This window comes from Ostrea edulis, chromosome 6 (assembly GCF_947568905.1).
Source record: "Ostrea edulis chromosome 6, xbOstEdul1.1, whole genome shotgun sequence".
Lineage (NCBI taxonomy): Eukaryota > Metazoa > Mollusca > Bivalvia > Ostreida > Ostreidae > Ostrea > Ostrea edulis.
Genome location: NC_079169.1, coordinates 57,621,741 through 57,645,637, shown reverse-complemented (window position 1 = coordinate 57,645,637; position 23,897 = coordinate 57,621,741). Strand labels below are relative to the sequence as shown.

At 35.1% G+C, this 23,897-nt stretch overlaps 1 protein-coding gene across 1 annotated transcript; it reads right to left on the bottom strand.

Annotated features, from left to right (window-relative positions):
• Nucleotides 1–9,620: 9,620 nt before the first annotated feature.
• On the bottom strand, nt 9,621–22,044 carry LOC125646393 (uncharacterized). The gene is made up of 10 exons (XM_048872638.2): nt 21,679–22,044; nt 18,613–20,501; nt 18,234–18,378; nt 17,231–17,417; nt 15,641–15,734; nt 15,407–15,562; nt 14,560–14,666; nt 13,768–13,950; nt 13,203–13,443; nt 9,621–12,125 (listed from the first exon to the last, which is right to left on the bottom strand). Exons 1-10 carry the CDS (start codon nt 21,976–21,978, stop codon nt 11,894–11,896), a joined length of 3,534 nt encoding a protein of 1,177 aa, XP_048728595.2. The 5' UTR covers nt 21,979–22,044; the 3' UTR covers nt 9,621–11,893.
• Nucleotides 22,045–23,897: the final 1,853 nt, after the last annotated feature.

Below are 23,897 nucleotides of genomic sequence, written 5' to 3'. Positions count from 1 at the left end.
GGAGCTGAAGGCTCGTGTTTATACCGTTGGAAAGGTATTGAATAGAGCTATTCACGAGTATCATCATCCACGAAAGCGTTATCGCGCTGTGGTACAATACACATTACATATCGAACAGCCCTCGTATAGGTTATAGACAGGACCACAATGTAAACTAGTTAAGGTCTTCCGTAACAACGGAAGACCTTCTACTGATTGCGCTGGTTAAGATTATTCTTATTATTCTTTTTTTTCTTCTTTTTCCTAGACGCTAACTTTGAAGCTTCATATCTCGCTCATTTCTGCATGGATTTTGCTCAAATTTTCAGGGTTTATAAACTTTACAGAACGATTTTAAAATAATGTACTTCATTTCAGAAATTCCCTTCTGTTCACGAGTTATTCTCCTTTGAATGAAATTTTAGGGGCTTTGGTTTCCAGACAAAGGCTCCGAGACTGTATAAGCTTGAGAAGAAAATGCATTGAAAATGAAAAGTAGGAGCATTGTAGTTGTGCACATCGTTTTTTGGTTTTTTTTATTACAGCGTTCGAAATGGTGGTTGTAAGGGTTCAAAAATTAGGACGCCTAAAGGAGCAAAAAATTACACACATTTTCCTTTGTATCTTTTAAACTAAAAATATTTTGTTAAGACGTGTAGAACAAAAGTTGTGCAAAATGTTAAGAGCTTTCTTTTGATATCCCTCAAAAGGGGCTGGCCCCTTAAATTTGGGATCTTCAAAGTTTTCGCTTTATAACTCAAAAACGGTAAATATTTCGATATGGCTTTCGCTGGAAAAGTTGTTCCTTAACATCTTATTGATCTCATAAACATAATATTTTGCTCGAGTATTGTGTTATATATGAGTAAAATGCTTGACCCGCAAACAGGTAACCGTATCATTAGGTAGGTGAAGGGGGAAAAATATGTGTATAACTTACTTCTGCACGTGCCCCTGGCGTGAAATTCATACGCGACTTCAGTGCGCACTGTGTACATAATATACCTACATGTATTTACGCAGATAGATATTAAAGTTTAATAAAATATTCAAGATTTGAGAGCAATTTATTTGATTTGTATGTATAAATAATTCAAACTCGGTGAATTATTCTCTTCAGTCTGAATATTATGCTATCATAATTTTGTTGTATGATAAAATATTGGTAACAGCTATAAACCTTTATTGTATGTCCTGAACCATGAATTTCATAAATTTAAATAGTAATATTTTGTTCATTATTGGGACTGAAAAGTTAAATGCTGAAAGAATTTAATTCCACATACACGTGCGCCTCAAAAGACTGATTCGTGGAATGAGATCATACACGCATGTACTTAAGTAGTATAAATTTATTAAACACCTAACGATAAGAGTTTATAGTACACCTTTATAGCTTCATTTCAATGATATATATTAAATTCTCAAACTATTTCATAAGTACATACGAGAAGTCAGAATCGCCAGCGTAGCCAAACTACTTATATCGTTACAGTACTTATCTTCCTGTCACAGTACAGTTGATTATTTTCTTTCTAAAAACTTAACTTGTATTCGTCTTTTGTAAAATCACTGGATAAGTATTTCAAATAATTTTTCCCGGAGTGATGTTACGTATAACATATCAAGAGGGAAAGAAGGCGAAAGTTAGATCCCACACACACATACTCGTGTACGGTTCCTGTATTTTCATGTTAACTAGGCTGCATTAGGACCTGACTCAAGGACATATGGTCAAGTTAAAGGTTTTTATGTCACACAGCTCCGACGGAAGACCTCTCGTTGCTTTGCAACGTCTCAATTTTGACAAGAGACGTCATGTTCCTTACAGTCAGGTATCCAGTTTTAATGCTAGGTCTGCAGGTGTAAAGATTGTTCAATTTTAAAGGATTTTAGCCCCACCCTTAATAGGACAGGACCACGAAATTCGAATTTTCCGTTCAGTTTTTCCAAAATTGTTAGTTAGTAATTATGATAAAATATGTTCATTTACTTCTCAAAACGAGATAACAACTTTTAAAGTTTACAAGCAAGGAAGGGATCAATAGGTTACTCAAGTGATTTGAATTCCTATTCTCCTGAACTTCAAGGATACAATCTGCATTATGAAAAGGTGAAGAAACGAACAGTGATCAATCTCATAACTCCTATAATGAAAACAAATTTAAAAAGTTGGGCAAACACGGACCCTTGAACATACCAGAGGTAGGATCAGGTATCTAGGAGGAGTAAGAACCCCATGTTGCCCGGTTAGACCCGCCGTAAGTCTAAGTCTTGATCAGGTTAACGCAATAATCCGTAGTCAAAATGATCAGAATCATCAAGCTCGTCGCTCCTTTTGTCACTATATTCCATCTTGTGTCAGGACTATAACTTTGTAATGGAGAACTTGACACAAAGTTTACTTATGACCAGACAAGATCAAGGTCAATGGTTAACATGAGTTAGAAATGTGTGTCAAGTCACAACTTTGACTACTGACTTTAATTAAGAAGCACGTTACCTGCCAACACTTGGGTTGTTCTGAGCATATTTTAATAAGTTGGCAAATAGCATGATCACAGGGCGGTTATTTAACTGGAAGAGATTTTGAGATATCGATTTTAAGAAATCGATGTTCAATTTTTGTCGATGTTGGTTTTTTTTTTTTTTTTTTTGTTGTTGTTTTTTTTTTTGTTTTTTTTATTTTTTTTTTTTTTTATTTTTTTTTTTAGTAAACTGCGTTTTGATAAACAGAGAACAGTATTCAACAGCATGTATCAGCGTAGCCGTACATGCTTTCTTTATGTTTCCATACAAGTTGCATATTGGCAACAAGAGCGAAACTACAAGTCATTACCGCAACAAATTTCACAATTCAATAAATTCTTGAATTAAAACATAATGCTTCTAAATTTTTATCAGATAATAACAGTTTTCAGTGATACATCAGTACTTATTGAAGTGAAACAACCCAAGATGTCTGAAATCATATCGGTGACAATCAATTTCATTTGTTACATCAACCTTCGGTACTCTTGAAAATTTGAAAAGGAACATCAGATATTTATTTTGACATCGTTGTGGTAGTGGCATTTTGTTGTGGTAATGACGCTCAGTTGCGGTAAAGACGTAGATGATGCTTGCGGAAATCAAAACATCTAAATCCAGGGATATTTATTGAACTCAAAATCCTCAAATAAAATTATAACAAAATAGTAATAAATATGACGGGAAATGTACGCTGTCAAACACGAGCCCAATGGGCCACATCGCTCACCTGAGCCATCTTAGCCCTGCCGATATATGTATCGAGATACCAATTTGTTTATAACGAGATAGTTAACTCGTTATAACGAGTTAATTTTCTCGTTATAACGAGTTAATTATCTCGGTATAACGAGATGATTATCTCGTTATATAACGAGATACTAACTCGTTATAACGAGATGATTAACTCGTTATAACGAGATAATTAACACGTTATAACGAGATACTAATTCGTTATAACGAGACAGTTAACTCGTTATAATGAGATACTAACTCATTATAAGGAGTAAATCACCTCGTTATATCGAGATACTAATTCGTTATAACAAGATACTAACTTGTTATAACGTGATAGCTAGCTCTAGATAATTAATTCCTTATAACGAGTTAAGATATTTTTTTCCTCTTTCAAAACGAGCCTAGCTGGCTTTCGTAAGATACAATCAATCAATCAATCGCATTAGTTTCGGCAATGACCGTTGCGATGATGACAAAATTACGCTCAATGATATATGGGGCATCATGTATTTGGCGGATATCTTGAGTGGTAGCAATCAATTCTGTACAACTTTGCGTTAAAGGTTGTTTGAGATAAACATATGCTCAACACAATGTTTTATTCATCATTAGGTAATGACATGGAATTTGTGTACGGTCAATATAGATCTATCTAATAATTAAGTCTTACCTCAGCAGCACCAATCCTCACTTGCTTCAATTTTTCTAATTTGTTACGTCATATAAATTGCATTTACGTCATACATGTAACAAATCATGTCCCTCTCGAGAATCTTTCACTTATATGGAGACGTCACCATTGCCGATGAAGGGTTGCAAAATTTAGGCCTATGCTCGGCGCTTTTGGCCTTTGAGCAAGGAGGGATTTTTATCGTGCCACACCTGCTGTGACACGGGACCTCGGTTTTTTGCGGTCTCATCCGAAGAACCGCCCATTTAGTCGCCTCTTACGACAACTAAGTAGTACTCAGGATCCATTCTAACCAGGATCCTCGTGGGATTTAAAGAATTGAAATTTCATGTAATCTAAAAGAGCGTCATATAGAAGAGGGACAAACAGAAAACACGTAGATCGTATACAAACTGGTCCAAGAATAAATATGAAACATGCTTTTTATGTTCAATTTAATTTTAACATATATCACAGAAAAATAAAAAATCAATTAAAGTGAAATTTTATCTCAGATAAATATGTTACAATACATACTTTGGCATTATTAGGTATGGGACAGCATTTGTCGGTAAAATTGAAGAATCGCCCCACAGTGAATATCCTGTTGTACAATTAATGTGTTTTAAATCACTTTTAACTTTCCTATGACTCATCCAGACACGATAATCTACAAAACATGAAAGAAGAGTCTCGATAACGTTGCAACTACGATAAGTGGTAGCGAGGTTGCATTGAAAATCGTTGTCTATCTTCTCCTTTTCAGTCAAGTCTATGCAATGTCAAGCTCTAGTTCCAATATCCCGATTGAACATCCGAACAATCCACGAAACTCGCAGTTGTAGAAGTGTACAGCGAGAGGCACTTCTTGGTGTCTTGTCAAATCGATATTTTCCCATTTTCACTACCCAAGGTTCACCCTTGGCAGATTTAAGAATTCCGTTTTCTCGGTAAAATCGAATTTCAATAGCCGAAGTCTCAATTGTAGGTGAAAACAGAGGCTAATATGGCGTGTAAAACATTGCACTATTATACTAATCTTGTTATTCATATTCGAAAACTTGTAATTTATATTCTAAAACATATCATTCATATTCGAAAAGTTGTTATTCATATTCAATAATTTTATCATTCATATTCAAAAACATGTCATTCTTATTCAATAAGTTGTAATTCATATTCTAAACTTTTCATTCGTATTCAAAAACATGTGATTCGTATTCGATAATCTTATCATTCATATTCAAAAACATGTGATTCATATTCGATAATCTTATCATTCATATTCAAAAACATGTGATTCATATTCGATAATCTTATCATTCATATTCGATAACCATGTCATTTATATTCGATAATTATGTTTTTTATATTCGACAATCATGTCATTCATATTCGATAATTGTGCTATTCATATTCAAAAGCATGTAATTCATATTCGATGATTATATCATTCTTATTCGATATAGTCATGTCATTCTTATTCGATAATTTTTTAATTCTTATTCAATATAATTTGCATTGTGGGTAATATTATCTCTTTGTAAAGTCTCTGCTCATTGGGTACATGTATGTGAAAACGAAAGTAGATTAGGGTGTTACCATATCTGGACCACGTGTACGTAGCACATTCATAGGTAATGAATGTCTATTGATTGATTACAGAACTGAAAACTTCTAACAATGCTTACATGATAAACTACATCAGTGCATGTAATGATGCCTGATATGCAGCAACTCCCGCCATTACTTACTTTCACTTTTCAAACCAATGAAAATTCAGTTAACTTTACAACCGTCTCAAATTGCGTCATATTACCCAGGAGGCAAATTATATTGAATAAGAATAAAAAGATTATCGAATAAGAATGACATAATTATCGAATATGAATTACATGCTTTTGAATATGAATAGCAAGATTATCAAATATGAATGACATGATTGTCGAATATAAATAACATAATTATCGAATATGAATGATATGATTATCGAATATGAATGATAAGATTATCGAATATGAATCACATGTTTTTTGAATATGAATGATAAGATTATCGAATATGAATCACATGTTTTTGAATATGAATGAAAAGTTTAGAATATGAATAACAATTTATTGAATAAGAATGACATGTTTTTGAATATGAATAACACGTTTTAGAATAAGAATAACATGTTTTTTAATATGAATCATAAAATTATCGAATATGAATAACAACTTTTCGAATATGAATGATATGCTTTAGAATATAAATTACAAGTTTTCGAATATGAATAACAAGATTAATATAATAGTGCAACGATTTACACGCCATAGGCTTAAGTCTAGGTTTTATGTTACCTACATTTGTAACTCTGCACTTGAAGATGATTACAATATTTACCCGACGGGTTTTTGGAGTTTTCATTACTGTTTCATCACAACACAATGGTCAGTTTTCATTAGCTAGTGATTTCATCGAAGCATTAATGGATTTCTTCTTGGAACCGGTCCTGAAAAAGCTTGTCAAATGTTTTGCATATTATTTGTACACTCCATAAACACATGGTGCAGGCATTAATTAAATTGTTCCTAGAATATATATTTACAAGGTGTCATGCAAATAAACGTGATTCCTTTATCTAATAGTGGGTGCTGAGTGGTAACTACGATTTCAAGTTGACAAGCATTCTTACAACCAGAAGAAAGTCATTATACATGTACAATGTACAAGCGATATCATGGAGACGATTTGTTTGTCAACAAAGTTATGAAGTAGCATATCACTTGCCTATGAAAATTTTCTTGTTGCAATTATACCAAGATTCTGTTACTGTCGTGATATACCAAGATTCTGTTACTGTCGTGATATACCAAGATTCTGTTACTGTCGTGATAGTTACGTTATCCCCATCTACACCAGCAATGGTCTTCAACTCCTAGGTATAGAAATGCTTTGCAATAAATCCAAGGCTATATTGTAATGTCAACTTACTATCCCCCTCATAATGCAACAAAGGAGGAACATGCATAGAACGTTATCAATAAACTCACTAAAACTTGTTTTGAGAACGATAAATGTGATTTTTGGATAGGCAGTGAATTTAACTTGCCAAACAACGAATGACCTTCTCTCGAGGTGATAAGATCGAGGACCTCTTTCCTGGTAGATAGATGCAAGTCTATTCCTGGTGTTGGAGATCATGACACCATTTTAAATGACACCCCCATACGACCAACAAGAAAGACCCAACCAGGAGAAATTACACGATATGGGACACAACAGACAGCATTTTTCCAAAACGAGACAAATCTTTTCGTGAACTCTTTTATAACGAAAGCATTTCCATCAGCGGATAATATGCGAGTCTCCTTCATGTTCAACATTCTACGCCTGTTGGACAAAACCGTACCACACAAGTTTGTCCGCTCCAAACACTCCAATCTCTGAAAGAACACTAACGAGACACAAGCGGCGAACTTCCTACAAAGCTAAAACTAGCGGGAGCAAAAAACCACTACAAGCACATAAGTTGTCGTACCATAGATCCATCTGACAAACCTATGATAATTATATATGCGTGATATGATTAGGCTTGAAACAAAGCAGAATCTAAAGAAATTTCGGTACTGCATTAAGAGGAGAAACAGGAATCATCTGAAGTATCTCTCCTTTGCGAAGCTCAGATGGTCTCGTACACTGCGACTCTGGGTTGAAAGCCAGCATCCTTATCGCCCAGTGCAAATCGATTTTCAGCAAAAAGGACATAAAAACCATGCCAGACAAAGGTCCCGGTCCTACAAAGCAATGGTTCTCAAGATTACGTAACCTGAAACCCAGGAAAGCAACTGGACAGGACTCCATTCCAACACGCCTCCTTTAGGAGCTTTCTACAGAGCTTTCACCTGCAGTTGCCCACATATACCAGGCATCCTCAAGTGTAGGACAGTTAAGTTCATGTAGTCCCAAAACTTATGAAAGGCGTGACAAGAAGAATGGCTCCATCTACCGCTCGGTATCACCAACAGCCATGGAATGCATCCTACATTTAAACATCAAGGGAGACTTCTAACAATTTTCATTACTCACAGAGGCTCAACATGGATTCCGTAGTAAACGTTCGTGTGAGACTCAACTGATAGCCACAATCCAAGACTGTACGAGGCAAAGAAATAGGTGTCATTCAGGACTTTACCAAGGCCTTTGACAAGGTTCCACACCAATATTTGCTGTACAAACTCCGTCACTAAGGGATCCGTGGCTCCATCTTGAATTGGATTAAGAGCTCCCTCTCTGGCAGAAACAACGTCTTGACAGAGGGAGCTAATATCAATGGACGCAAATGTAGACTCTGGAGTTCCCCAGGCACTGTCATGGGAACCCTGTTTCTAGCGTTCATAAACGACCTCTCTGAAGGTGTAAATTCTCCAGTCAAGCTATTTGCTGACGATTGCCTCATATACCATACCATCAACTCACCTTATGACACTAATCTACTCCAACACGATCTAAGTGCATTAGGAAAACTGGCAGCTGTCATTCTATCCAGAAAAGTGTACTATCATCAATGTCATTAGGAGGAAGCCAGTCCATTACCATCTTTAGAGAGCATTCCCTGCAGCAAATGTCCGAGTATCAACATTAACCAAGACCTATCATGGCGAGACCACATTAATCAGACAACTGCCATACTTCTAGATATGTTGGATTCCTGCGACGCAACCTAAGGAGCTGCCCTCGGAATACCAAGGCACTGGCATACATTAGTCTCATCAGACCTGTCCAAGAATACGCCTCTACCATGGGTCCTTACCATCAACTGAAAAAATGTTCAGCGTCAGGTAGCTAGATTTGCCACTAGAAACTACATGTACTTCTCTGGAGATCAATGATGTGTAACTAGCATACTGCACCAGCTAGGATGGGAGCCATTAAATTACAGAAGCCAGGAACAGAGTCATCGTGCTCTACAAGATCACCAACTACTTAGTAGATTCCTATGCATAACCCGATTTATTACACCACCAACAGGATATGTGGTTTCTCCACCAACACCAGGCAAATCAGGTACACGGTCATTCTTACCAGCCACCATCACAACTCCACGTCACCAACAGCGAGGACACTTTCACCATTCAACAGCTTCAGAAACTTCATGCACACATCTACATGAATGTCTCCGTTTTACTTCAGAGATACTGTTTTATCTCTATAACTGTACATAAGCCTTACATGTATAAGGATGTTTAACTGTTCACCAACCTCAAGCTGGAGTATGAACACTCACCTATGAGTCAACTCCATACCAGAAGAAGAAGATACATCATTATGAAATAGCGATACTATTGTATGAAATGTTGGTCCCACAAAGATAAACTACTGCTATTAGCAAATTTCGATAAGAACTTGATTCATGAAAAGTATTATTTGCAATTGTGTTTTTCTTAATAATTGTGTGAGCATTTACAATGAATCCTCGTAGTTACTGGTCAGTGACAATAATTCGATAAAGATGTACCTGCACACCTCGCCAATATTTAATGAATGCGAATAATCAACATCTGCCTCAAAATATTTTCTTGCTTTTGAGGCTTTTCAGAAATCTGATGACAAATCTGATGACGATTTAAATAACAACAGCAAGTACCGATTACGGATACATAACCTAGATTACGTTGCTTTCGTTAAAGATCCTGAACATTAAAACTCATAAATGTTTACAATAAGACACATAACAATTTATTGAACAAATAAAATTTGAATGTCCTTCAAAAGGATAAATCAATATTGATAAAACACAACTATGTTATTTTTACAGAAAATTTTAAACTTTTATTCTGCATTATTGATGTAATGGCTACTTGTATAAAACATAAAAATAGAAAGCTCACTAAAGCATGTAATATCAGTGACTTAACTACCAAGCAATATTAAGGTCCCACCTTCAAACTAACATGGCTCTTCTAAACCAATCTTCACCACAAAAAATTTCCTCAGTTTCATAAAATCAAAATGTTTGTCTTGCCACAAAGAATGCAAATACACCAACTCAATGGCACAAATCTGATGTTGGGAAAAATGCTATGGGTCCTAAAATTCTAGATGCTTCAGGGGAGAAATGTTTTTAAAATGATTGTAACCTTTTCATTAAACGCCAGTAGAAAGAATGCCAGACATGATTTTCTTTATGAAACAACAATTGAGTTTAATGAAGAAAATAAGTAAAGAGGAAGTAGCTATGTTCTACTTTACTTTACAGAATAGATCACATCTTTATTTCAATAATCATTTCTGTTCTAGTAGAAAAAAACCCAGACATGACCTACATTGATGGAGAAAAGATTTCAAGAGGAATTACATGTACTTTTAAAAATGCATTTGGAATTTCTCTTTTCTTGGATATCTGAGCATTGTTTTGATATAATTTATCCAAGTTAGAAGAAACAGCATTGCGACAGATGTTTTATCTTTTCATGAAATGAAGATAAACACTATACTGTTGTTGAACGAGGTTGAGGACATCAGTTGATCTGCTGGACCGGAGTGCAACAGATTAAGTATTTGCGATTTTACCGGTATATAGTAATAATCTGTCCCACGATACGTATTGTGATACGACGGAGAAAAAACAATATTTTTGGACTTATATAAATTCCAGAAAAAGTACGTTTAAGCATTAGGTTTTAAATTAAATAAACAAGATGGCATCCGAACTTGTCACAGGTTGTGAGTCACTTGATTATTTTCTGATCTCCTTTTTTGTTATTTGTTTTATTACAGTTACTTATACAATCTTTTTTTTAAGATAAACTGAATTTTTTTTCTTCTGCGCTTTAACACCAGAGCAGCAATGAAAATAACGGAGAATTAAGGAAAAACAGAGTGTCCTAAAATATCACGATATTATCATGATATTGTGAAAAATTTGTGATTTATCATGATACAAAATATTTGGTAATACCCATCCCTACAACAGATCAACTGTTGCCGAGACCCCTGTCAACAATTGTTTTGTTATACCCATATCAATAACTCTTCACTATAAAGATCTTACAATTCAAGTTGTATTCAATCTACAATTGTTATTTCAGCTCAGTTACAACCTTATGGCACACTTTTACCAAGAATAAAATATAAATTTTAAATAAATGATACTAGCAAAAGGTGAATAATTTTTTGTGTCTTTGCCGTCCCCAAAGTTCAAGAACTGACTAAATTTCATCGATCGTTGCCAAAAAAGTGCATCTACCATTTTTTTTACCCATGCAACAAGAAAAGATAACTTAATCTAAAGCCTCATAATGTCATCCGTCAACAGTCTTTTTTTAACAGTCAACTTTCATAGTCCCTGGTCCAACAGTCGCCTAAACAGTCAAAATGTACGACTTCTCTTATAGGGACTTGTATAGAAACTTTTATAGGGGTATAACAATTCCATGTGTAACCTAGGATACTGACAATTCTATTTATAACCTAGGATACAGACAATTCTATTTATAACCTAGGATACTGTCAATTCAATGTATAACCTAGGATACAGACAACTCCATGTATAACCTAGGATACTAACAATTCATGTATAACCTAGGATACAGACAACTCCATGTATAACCTAGGATACAGATATGGTGGACTGGAAACTTGGCTACAATATACATGAAAGGTAATGAAACCAATCAAACTTAGGTGAAACTTTAATACATGTGTTTCATTTGAAAATATTTGAAATTTTCATAAAAGAATTTAGCTCTGGTAATACAAACATAAATAAAGAAAACAGATTCCTTCTGTGAAACAACAATAAGCACATATCAAAGCATACAAAAAGTCTGATACAGAGCATGTACAAGTATCACAAATTTACTGTAATACCTCTGTAGACAATCAAACCATTCATGATGGATCATGATGAAATATTTACACTATGAAGTATAGCTAGCATGTTTGTATATTGCTTTAAGCTTCCAAGTGATACTTGTATGTCTGGATCCAGGATTATGAAAACATTTCCTCCTCAGGAGGTTTCGATACCCAGGTTCCATAGTTGTTTTCTTTGATCTTTAACAGAATTGCCTTTTTGGCCGTCTGAAACTCCTTTGCTGCTAGTTTAGTTTTTCCGTAGGTCTGGAAATTGAGTAAACTGTTTTTGCCAAACTTTGAACACACCTCCTTGAAGCTGTTATACAGATTCCTCTTGGTACAACGAGAAAATAATGTCTTCTCAATGCTGAAATATGATTTAAGTGTTAAAAGCAAAACATCATAAATTTTACCAATAATTTGATGTCGAAACCTTAAAAGGACAAACATGAGGACCATGGATAGGGAAGAAGACAGAATTGCATTTTTACTTTACAAACTTTACTTAATAGTTTTCAATTTGGTTCAGAGTATTTCACCTAGTACATGTAGATATTATTTGAAACACACAGTGCACCCTACTCTTAAAATGTCACAGGAAATCAAGTAGATCCAGTAGTATGAAGATTAAATGACAATATCTCCTTATTGCAATATAAGATGATCAGTAACTGTAGATCAACTATTTAATAATGAATCCGCTATCAAAATTGATTTTCTTTCAAAAGTCAAAGAATATTTTAACAAAAATTAATCTATTTCACTGGATGTTCTGTTGGGTACCAGTCAACCTATGATGTTATGTATAAAAATAAGGTGGATAATTTTTCTTCGAGAGGACTGAATGGAAGGAAATACTAGTAATATTTTATGATGGTAGCACATATACCTGTATCAATGTCAGAAAATTGCAATTTTCCTTAAACAGCATTATCAAAATTTCACAAAAACTGGTTAAAACGATATAATAGTTTTCATATCAATTTCATGAAACTGTTTCTTTTAAACATATACAAAATGTTTGTGAAAAATAAAGGATATTTATCGCATAATGGACTTGATAAATAATCTAATGAAAACAGAGTTATTGCCCTTGGATTCAAGATTTTGAAATTGATTACTCATATATGACTTTTGAAACATTTTACGATTAACAAGATTTTCTACAATAGCTATTGAAAAAGACTCCAACAAAATTTATGTTCCTGTCATGCATAAATCTTATTAAATCATTGACTTTGCAAAATCTAATGACGGCACGGGAGGGTGGAACTACGTTAACATGTAACAATCGTGTTTATATACAGTTTGTAGCATAAACCAAATTTGAAGTTTAAATATTCCTCAATGATTATTGCTTCATTTTGTTTTCCCTTGAACTTTGCTTGAGAGGAGGGAAAAACAGAGAGATGCAAACAACTCTTGATACTGAGAAAATATGAACCTTGTGCAACACAATCCAAGAGTTCCATCGGTGACCTCAGGTCGAGCATCACCATAGCACCAATTAACACTGAGGGCCTTAGTCTTCTGTGTTTCCCTAGGAACATCGCATACTGTGACCCTACCCAGCCAAGGGTGATTCAAATGGTAGGGGTCAGGCAGTTGACTATTGATGTCTGTATTCCCCCGGCTAAGTCGACAACACATGGCACGGGACAGGTGGCCATGATCATACAATAACCCTATACATACAAAAAAATCAGGTGTTAAAAAGGTATAATGCAAAACGCTTCCCAAAATTTCAAGACATAACACTAAAATATCATAAGTTTTGTCAGATAATTTCCCTAGTCATAAAAACTTTAAAATATCTTTTCAGATGATAAATTTTTAATATTGTAGGCCTTTGTCTCACTTTTTGCACTTTTCAAACAAAAAAATGTGTAACCTTCAAATATGAAATACATAATTTAGTTATACTAAATACATAAACATCAGTATTATAATAAAATAAATATTATATAATAGTCCTATATACTGCTGTACCACAAAATGAATTTTGATACCTAGAGTTAATGAATCCAGATACACAGGGTCTAAGAGGTGACTCAGAAGCGCTCCCTGCATTCCTACAATGTTCCAGCGACACAGTTTGTCTGTACACGACATGGTTCGAAGTCGCTCTCCGCGTTGGATTCCATCAAATGTTTGAACTGTAAAGTCCTCCTCTACTGGAATTGTTCCCTCACCTAAAACAGTGGACATTTCCACAAAGTTGAGAGGAAATCCAAAGTGCCATAACCATTACAAATAATGATGCTCTTGGTTCGTTTTGGTTTAGTATTTAGCATCATTCAAAATGGTATAACAAAGAAATTTGTGATTCAGAAGAATCTGAGGCTTGTTTAGTGTTTTTGTACACTATGAAAAGAGGTATAATTACATTCCCTATATTTATGCTATACTTAGAGGAAATACAAAATCAGTCAAAAAAAAAAAATCAAAAAAAAGACAGATTAAGGGGGTACTCTACATCGTCATAATGGACGACTTCCTTTTAATATGATGGAAATATAAATATCAGCAATATTTGTCTATTCATTGCAAAGTTCATTGCCTTGCTGAGTAGCTCAGTAGGTTAGCGCCTCAACTGCTGTATTGTAGATTGCAGTTTCGAGTCCAACAATTTTTTTCAGATTGCTTTCTATTAGAACTGCATTTTTAGACTATATAAAGTAGATTTGAAAGTTTTTAATTTCAAAATAATGTTGTACATATCCTCCACTTTTCATCTATATCAAAATTTCTCTGGTGTAGCATACCTCCTTAACATGAAAGATTTACACCATGATCCCTACCTCCCTCCATTTTGGTTCGTACCAGACCCTGGGCAGCACTAGAGAAGGTTGGAGCATGAGTTCTGTCGCTTAGGTTACCCAAAGAAGCACTGTTGGAGGCCTCATCTCTACAAAATCAGTGTTCAACTACATAACTGATATTCAACAGTTATTTTTCCAATTTTCTTTACCAAATTCAGCACCTTTACTGTTCCCACCACTGGGATGGTACAACTTGTCCATTTTTCTGAGTACTGTACCTATTTCACAATACAGTAGATCACTTTCATTTTGTGAGACCTTATTTTTGTGTGGATACAATGTATTTATTCACAAGACAGAACTTTCACAAATCATTATTTACTGCTTAAGTCTTCTATAATTATTTCAGAGTTTATTTGTGAAATCTTTGCGAATGCCTAGTTTTGCGAAATTGCACGTAAATAATGTTCTCACAAATAAAACGTGATGTACTGTACATTCATGTCAGTAACAAGTATGCAAAACAGTTTGATGAAAAAAAAATATCTGCTAAAAATTGCAAATGAACATAAATTCAATATACAAATGATGGATCTATTTTGGTAATGATGAGAAGGCACTATATATATTTAGGATAAAGGTGACTTGCTCATCATTTGAGTTAAGCACTGCATTGTGGTTCCTGTATAACATGGACCTGATTTTGTTCATGGTCTCCTTCAGCCCTGTGATTTCCCATGCAATGTAGAGAGTATGGGTAGTGGTAGCAGATGTCATATATTTATTAGCCTTAGGGGGTGGTAACCACAACATTCTGCTCACTAAAGAAATAATCTTTGAAATTAGATATCATTGTGAATTAGATTAAGAATATTCAAAGAATTACCTTGGAGAGAACAATGCTCCATCTCCACAAGGAGCAGTAGAAATGTACAGGTGAAATTTAATGCCATCTTTCAGACGAAGTTTTCCAGTTGGAGACTGTTCAAACAGACGGTGGCTTGTAGCAGGATTATAGGTCATCAACTGCTTGTACATAAACCTGGAAAAAAAACCAGTCAACTTAATCTTCTGTCCACTCATCGCATGTTATCTATAAACTGGTTGTCACAATCAGTACCTGATGAACCCCCTCCTGGTGATGATTTCTGCATGAGAATCGTTCACCGTGTTCCCTTCCAGACTCAACTGTGGTCCTGTTATGCACCGATTTCCTGTATAAAAAAACAAATTCATAAAAACAAATTCTTCAATTCATTATGATTTCAATTAATTCTTTCTTTACCTCCATGGTAAATAATGATCTCCTCATTCATTATGTAAGCAATTTAGTGGTGTAGATCACAGGCACTCGACGTTTTAAATATCTATAATAAAAAAAATTGTCTTCCTGTAAACATAATATTATGTTTACAGGAAAACAATTTTTTTTATTATAGATATTTAAAACGTCGAGTGCCTGTGGTGTAGATGTATGTACAATGTACACAAATAAGAGGCCTTTGTCTCATACACAATAAACAGACTAGGTACAAAAACAATTTCCTGTTAAAATTGAACAATCATACAAATACATATGATGCAATACTAACTGGGCTGTGATTTGGACTTGCAGTTGAAATTTTGATTTCAATTGTCCCAATGTGTACAGCTTATCATGTTCCTGCTCTTGGCTGAATTCATATACAGGTGACTCTCGATAACTCGAAGTTCAAGGGACCTTGATAAAACTTTGAGAAATCGAGAATTCGAGAGATCGAAATTCGGAAATTGAAGGTCCGCCGGTATAGTTCAGATTTAACTATAACCAGAAATGTATACCAATAAGATCATATGATATCGTTTTGACAAGTTTTCCTTCATATTCGTCAGGTACTTCAATATCAAAATAAAAAACCTTATTTTGCATCAATAAAAACATTTCAAAGTTTATGTATTTATTTGTTCTTTAATCATGCTTAGATAGGCATACAAAACCAAGTTCCGATGACGCTTTACTATCGCAAACTAAACCGAGCACAATGTTATGTTGCTTTACCCAAAGCAAAAATTTTAACAAATGAGTAAAACGATGTTTTAGAGTAACTTTACACAAAGAACAAACTCGAGAAATTTAACAGTCTGTAGATCTCTAAATTATGTATAAAACTTACTCTCTCGTTACGTCAAAACAAATTATAGATTTTATTCATAGTCGGATTATATATAATTTTAATCATCACGACATAAAACCCCAGTGCAAGGTGTAAACTGACCAATTAGCCAATTATATACTCAAGTATGTCACTTCCACAAAGAAGCACCAGCGATGTTTAACCTATGTAAACACCTGATTACCCCTCCGACATTCAACAAAATCCTGGTAAGGCCCAAGTGGAAATTATTACATGCTTGGGTAATGATGGGTATACGCTACTACCACTTCAAGATATCGAGAGTGAAAAACAATGAAATGTGTTTTACGGGACCCAACTTCACTTTGAGAGATAGAACATTTGAGAGATCAATAGAAAATTTGCTTTGTTATATAGAGAGAAAAATCGGGACCATGATTTCACTTCGAGAGAACGAGAACTTTGAGAGATCGAAATTCGAGCCATCGAGAGTCACCTGTACATGTATAAATCAAAACGCTGCAATTTTTCAATTATCAACACTCAACATACATGTATGCAAAATATTACTTATAATGAAATATACATGTATATACCTGTTCCTATAGCAATGACTGTGCCTATATCTTCTGGGGCCATCTTCATTATGAGCCCCGCTATAACCTTTCTCCCAGAAAAGTTCTCAGTGATGTTGACTGACAGTTCATTAAAAGACCGGTGAACTAATGCTGCCATAATATCAAAGTGGGTCATCTTGTCCAATGGAATTTGTGGTTTAGATCCCTTAAAATCAACAAAAACAAAATCATGTCAGACAAAGTGGGTCAGCTGGTCAAACTGGAATCTGAGGTTAGAATGCCTTGAAGGGACTGATTCACAATTTCCCCCCAAATTTCGTTTTTCACTTTTAATGATCAAAATCTACGGTCTTGTGTGTTTAAAAGGTTTCACCAAAAAAATTAAGGTTATGCATTATCACAGAAGCTCACAATGAGTCGTTTAAAAGTTATATTTGTGACTATGCAAAATTAAGATGCTTTAAATTACAAAATTAACATTTCACTGGTTTGTTTGTAAACATAAAAAGACTCAAGTCTTTGTTTACATAACACGGTTATGGTTAAAATATTCCTCTTATCCTTGCAATCAGAGGGTCAAGTTTGGCTGTCAACATTAAATGAGTTAAATTTTTAATTTTTAACAACAAAAATTGAAGAAGAAAAATTTCCAAACAAAAAATAGTTTATGTAATCATGGTAAACCTTTCTGGAGTCTGTTTTATTCTGAAATTTTAAATAGATAGTCATGGCTGTTGTACTTGTTGCAGTGCACCATGAAATAGAATAATTGTCTAGATTTAGTATTTCACTATTCTTGGTTACATAGTATCACTATCAATCAAGCCACAAAGAGTAATATATTTAGACACACAAAAATAAAGCAACGGAATTACAGTAGTCCCCGGCCATGTATGCCTTGTTTCAACTACCTAGTCAGAGGTTCTTACTTCCTGTCCAAACTTTCAATGCTAGTGTACAGTACTTGTCAGTACATACTGTACTCTGTATGATGTACAATGCTTAGATGTACAATACTTACAGAAGCATTACTTGAGGCCTTGTAGTCTCCAGAAGCAATGAGGGCCCTCAGAGCCTTGTCAGCTACCTCTTTTCTGCCATCTTTCTTGTTGGAGCATGACACATCTGCAATCTGCTTGCCCCCAATGAACACACCCATAACAAACCTAAACAATGACAAAAACAGAGTGTTACAGTGTTCAATATATTTCATCCGCATACCCACACCAAAAAATTCAAACTCATGACATACATAAATGTAAGTATACAGAGTATAAAAAAAAACCCACACATCTAAATGCTGAATGAGATAATTTTCATTAAAACTTTAATGATGTATAATGAGATTACTTTATATTGCTACAAAAAGGAAATAGATGACACAAACTAGCATAGCTTACCTTGGTTTGTGGGAAGGTCCACTCTGTGAGATCACTCTAATTTCTGCCTCCTGGTGGCGAGATTGAGCATATTCCATGAGAGCACTAACAGGATTTTTATTCAATGCTGCAAAGCTCTCAGTGTTCAGGTCCAGAGGTAAGGAATGTAGTTGTTGCATTACTGCCCCTGGATTAGGACTTGGTCTCTGTGGCACTCCGAGTGATCTAGGGCCATAATTCTGTACATTTAACTGACCTGATGCTGTGTTAACATTGGGTACAAAATTGAAACTACTGGGAGCACTTGGTTGGTGATTGGTCGTCTGCTGTGGATTGGACGCAGACTGTGCTCTAAGTTTTTGAAGGCCCAAGCTAACATGACTTGTAGAAATGCCAACACTGGTCACACTTTCAGATTTTGATGAAATGTCTGTCTGAGTTAATTGCTTTCTAATCATCTCCACAGGGGTAGGTGGGCATGTAAAGCCACCAGGTGATGCACTAGTGTTTACAGTAGTAAAATTCATCAATCCCCTTCCTTTTCCTCTCCCAAATGTTGCAAAAGGACCTCTCTGTTGGAAATTGAAATTTGACTGATTGGAGTTCAAAGAGAGAGGTAAACTAGCATTAGGAAACCTGGAGTTTGAAGGAAGACCCCCAGAACACTGAACATTTACCGGTGCAACATTTATTGACATCAGAGGCTGAGGACCAGGATTATTCCCTGTGCTTCTAGTTAACGACTCTCCTTGAGACGCCTGCTGGGCAACTGCTTGTTCATTTTGTAGTTTTGAGATGTTTGGGTTACAGAACTCACTATTTGGGTTGTTCACTAGATTAGCAGGAACTGGAGGGGGGCCTCTGAATTCAGTTTTCATGCTTCTTGGAGGAGCACGTATCTGCTGAACTGCTTGTGGATTATTTGTTACTACTTGACCTACTTTACTCTTTATATATTTCTCGCCAGCGCCTGTTAAAATGTAAATTGTATCAGACCCCGATTTCATTGTTGTCATATAATTGAAATCTACACACTTCTGTAGAATTTCTTCAACCTCAACCTTTTCCATGTCTGACCCGATTTTTTTCGAAATAATAAACGACACACCTGTATAATTAGGACACTTTAACAATCCTTTCAATACCTTATCTATTTTTTCAGATGAAGAATCACTCATTTCACAATCACTTGAGTTTGCTTGAGTACCACTAATCTCATATGATACACCCTCAGCATACTGAACACTAGAATCATTTTCTGGACTGGACATTAAAGGTGTGGACTGATGTACCGGACCTAAATTTCCAGTAGTCATTTCTATTTCATTTTCTGTACATTCCCCTATACTTGTCAACTCACTTCCTTCATCAATGTAACCTTTATTTTTCAAAATCCTTTCCGCATCATTAATTTGATCAAAACTAAGACTAGGTTCCGACTGTGAAGACTCATAGCCAACTTCAGATAATTGGCTGATACTAATATTTCCCATAAATGGATCCTCAGAACTTGTATCAAAACCTTCACATTTAACAGTTCTTGTGTCAAATGTGTAAGGACTTGGTTGAGCAAAATTGGTTTCTTGTACCACAATACCCCCTGAGGCTATCTGTGACCCGCCATTCGCATGCTGTGGATTGCACTCTAACATCCCCATACCAACTATTCCAGGGTCATCCAGTAAAGCCATTTCTCCCGATCCTCCAAATGAATTTAAGACCCAAGTAACTGGTCCTTCACAAGATTTCTTAACTATTCCCTTTCTCTCCATATTGTACAATGTTGGATTAATTTGTCCAGAGGTTCTAAATCCCAAATGTCTGGCTATATCCATAGTTTTGACAGGCATATTCTGTGCCTGAAGAAACTCCCTTATTTTCTGCAGTAGTTGATGGTCAACTTGAAGAGTCTGTAAATACAAAGAACGATAAGAGAATAAAAAACTTTCTTTTTTATGCAACTTGTAAGACAATTTATGATTGGTTATCAAGCTGGGTGTAAATTCTGTACACCTTAATTTTGCATAGTAACAAATTTTCACTTTTAGATGACACATTTCACCCCAAAAATGCTTGAAATGTGAAAGATATAATAATACTTAGATCGATATCCATTTCTTTTGAAAATTTCGTAAACAATAGCATACCGCAATCTTTGTTTACAAAACAAATAATAAACTCTCTAAAATGAGATTCTGTGATGATGTATCACCTTAATTTTCATGTGAAATCTTTCAAACACAATAGACAGTAGATTTTGATCATTAAAAGTGAAAAACAAAATTTTGGGTAAAATCGTGAATCAGTCCCTTTAAAGTTATCCCAAAGGACCTTTAATACATGGTCAGTCAATGTCTGATAAATATTATGAGGAAAGAAGGATATTTATTGTTTATGGAAATGGAAAGAAAATATGCTTTCTAAGTACATTAGAAGTAAATGAAAATGTTTTTTGTGATATTTCTTTTCAGTATTGCAGTCTATGCCAATTCAATGAGGTCTATGTCATCTTGTTAAAACCAATTTTGTATACGAGAATTATAGGGAGAAAAACTTCGGTGATAGCTCCTCAGATTAGCACAGAGGTTAAAAGATTTTTGCTAGAGTTATCGTTCTTTGAAATATTGCTAATGCGAGAATTGAACACAATTTTCTATATTTACAACCACAATTTGGCATTTTCTTATCAAAACTGAACATATATAAACTAAATATGCTCAAATCTATACGTTGGAAGGGGCATTTCGGTAGTTTTATGGGGCATTTCGGTAATTTCTGGGGGCATTTCGGTAAATCACGGGCATTTCGGTAATTCGGGGTACCGCAAGCAGTAGTTATTCTAGAGAAAGATACAGTGTGAAAATGAACATTCTAGAAGTGTAGGCAGTTAGTGTACAAGATTAGAAAAAGAATGGGAAATCATGATGCACTTACCCTAATCTAAATGTCTATTACAAGATTTGTGGATGTCGACGCTTTTTATTGAACATTTTGCGAAAATGAAAGTAGCCGTGGGATTTTCCATTGATTATTTCTATAAATACAATTCGATCATTTCTAAAAATGCGCTCCAAAAATATACTGTACCTCTTTGTGATTTTTCAACCTTTTCTTAGGAGACGCCACACGAGGACTGTATTTATTGTTTTGGGGCCACAGTGGCACTTTAAGTGCCATTCCACGATCCCATAGTTTCCATACTGGTGGAACAGTAGAGACCTGCATTAATGCATTTTGTCGTTTCAATGCATAAAGCACCTGATTTATACATTTCTTATCTTTTCCTAAGTTTTGAGTTATGTCTTTCAGGCTGCTTGCTTTGTCTTGGGATTGGTGTAAATATTCCACAATGCGTTTTCGTAAATGTTCTCGTTGAGCCATGACCATATCGTCCTTTCATTTTGTTTTCGTCGTATATATCCGGTAGCTAGTTCCCATAAACTGGTTATCATCTCGATTTACAGCGCGCCAAATTCAAATTTTGCTCATTTTGACCCTGCACAAAAATATCAAAACTTAAGTTAACTTGTAAAACATGAAATGTAAATTTTTTTGAAGACTTTAAAATTGAGAACCGGTCGCAGAGGCTCGATCACCTATATATCGATAGTGTTTATTAGATATACATATTTATATGCGCTCTCCATCGATATTTTGTACAATAATCTATATATAAGTCTATGCCTCTCTACTATAAAATCAACAAACTTTTATGGTATAGAGGGGTACACATGTATAGAATTATTCGTCATAATTTTTTAGGAAATTAAATGAGAACACCCACGAACCATCAGACAGTGGTGGTTATACATCTATCTCTAGAAAGCATCTAGAAGTCGATTGACGTAGATTATATTTTTGAAATACCCCAGGCAAGATAGACGAGAAGCTAGAATAATTACATGTATAGTAAATTCTATTGCCCAGTTTACTCCAGGACCAGGTAGTAGCAGACGGGACTAAGCATATCATGATAGCGGTTCGCAACATTTTACGCAGGGTCAGAAGATCAGTATGATTTTGAAAGGTCAACAAAGGATTTTTTTCATTTACAGATGAATGTCTCCAAGAACATGTCATATCAGACAAAATTAAGGCTCCACTTGCCTCAGTGTGTACGGCCAATTTAAACCTCCTTGTCGAAAGTGCGTAAACTAGTAAGGACACAGGACAGGATTGGTATCAAGTAATGTCATACGTGTAAGGCCCCGATCATCAAAGACAGAGGAGAGTCCTCCTCAACCAGTCAGACAAGATCAAGTAATGTCATACGTGTAAGGCCCCGATCATCAAAGACAGAGGAGGGTCTTCCTCAACCAGTCAGACAAGATCAAGAAAGACTTGATATTCAGCCTGTACCAGTTATGATGTTTGTACATCGAGGTTACACTTGCCAATTTATTTGCCAAGTGAAAAAGGATTAATTATATTAGTTAATATGAAACATTTGCAAGATGATAGCTTCCAGGTTGTTTATATATATATATATATATATATATATATATATATATATATATATATATATATAATGAAATTTCCTTGTCCCCAGTGCAAGAAGACAAAGGTCAAAGGAGACTAGCTGACCAATGTCAGACCATCAGATGAATATGACAAAAACCTTGAATACAGATACTCTAACAGACCAGATGGAGGGACTGAAGGCTTTCAGTCAGACTGAGACACATGGTAGTGTCGTAATTTAATCCAGTGTGTAAAAGGAGCAAACTGCATCAAACAAGACATCAAGTGTCATGAATGCAACAGGGTACGATCAATGTAATTATCCTCAATTAAATGAAGATCAAAACATCCCGATGGCAGACTAGATTCAACAAGTACAAGCAACACATAACCATATCTAATCGCACTAACACAAAGATAACACGCATAGGATCATTAATTGACGAGTTTGATTGTAATGGATATTAAAGTTTAAAATTCACGAGGAGGCAAAGTATCTAGTAAGAACAGGTACTGCTGTGGCTGGAACACTTGTTTCGTGTCAGAGTCTTTGTACTGGAGATTGCCTATATTAGTTTTAAGTATACTGTCAGCAAATAGAACTCCACTTGCTTACCAAGGGAAGGCATTGGTGACTTAAAATGTTAAATTGTGGTTAATTGTTAACGTAACTACAAATAACATAAAAGGCCTTGATTTTGCTTATATTTTCAAGAATATGTACATGACTCCGACACAATGCAAGTAGGTTGCTGAGGTACACAAGTTTGTTTGTAGAAAAAAGATGAGTAAACAAGACAGTCCCTTACATTGACGAGGGTATATCATGCATGATTTAAATCTCA

Excerpts from the sequence above, each read along its gene's own strand:
- LOC125646393 (XM_048872638.2), bottom strand. The coding sequence starts at position 21,978 with ATGGTCATGGCTCAACGAGAACATTTACGAAAACGCATTGTGGAATAT. Across the intron at positions 15,735-17,230 it reads AGTCATTGCTATAGGAACAG|GAAATCGGTGCATAACAGGA; the intron begins GTATATACATGT and ends TTTTTTATACAG. Across the intron at positions 13,444-13,767 it reads TCTGGATTCATTAACTCTAG|GGTTATTGTATGATCATGGC; the intron begins GTATCAAAATTC and ends TTGTATGTATAG.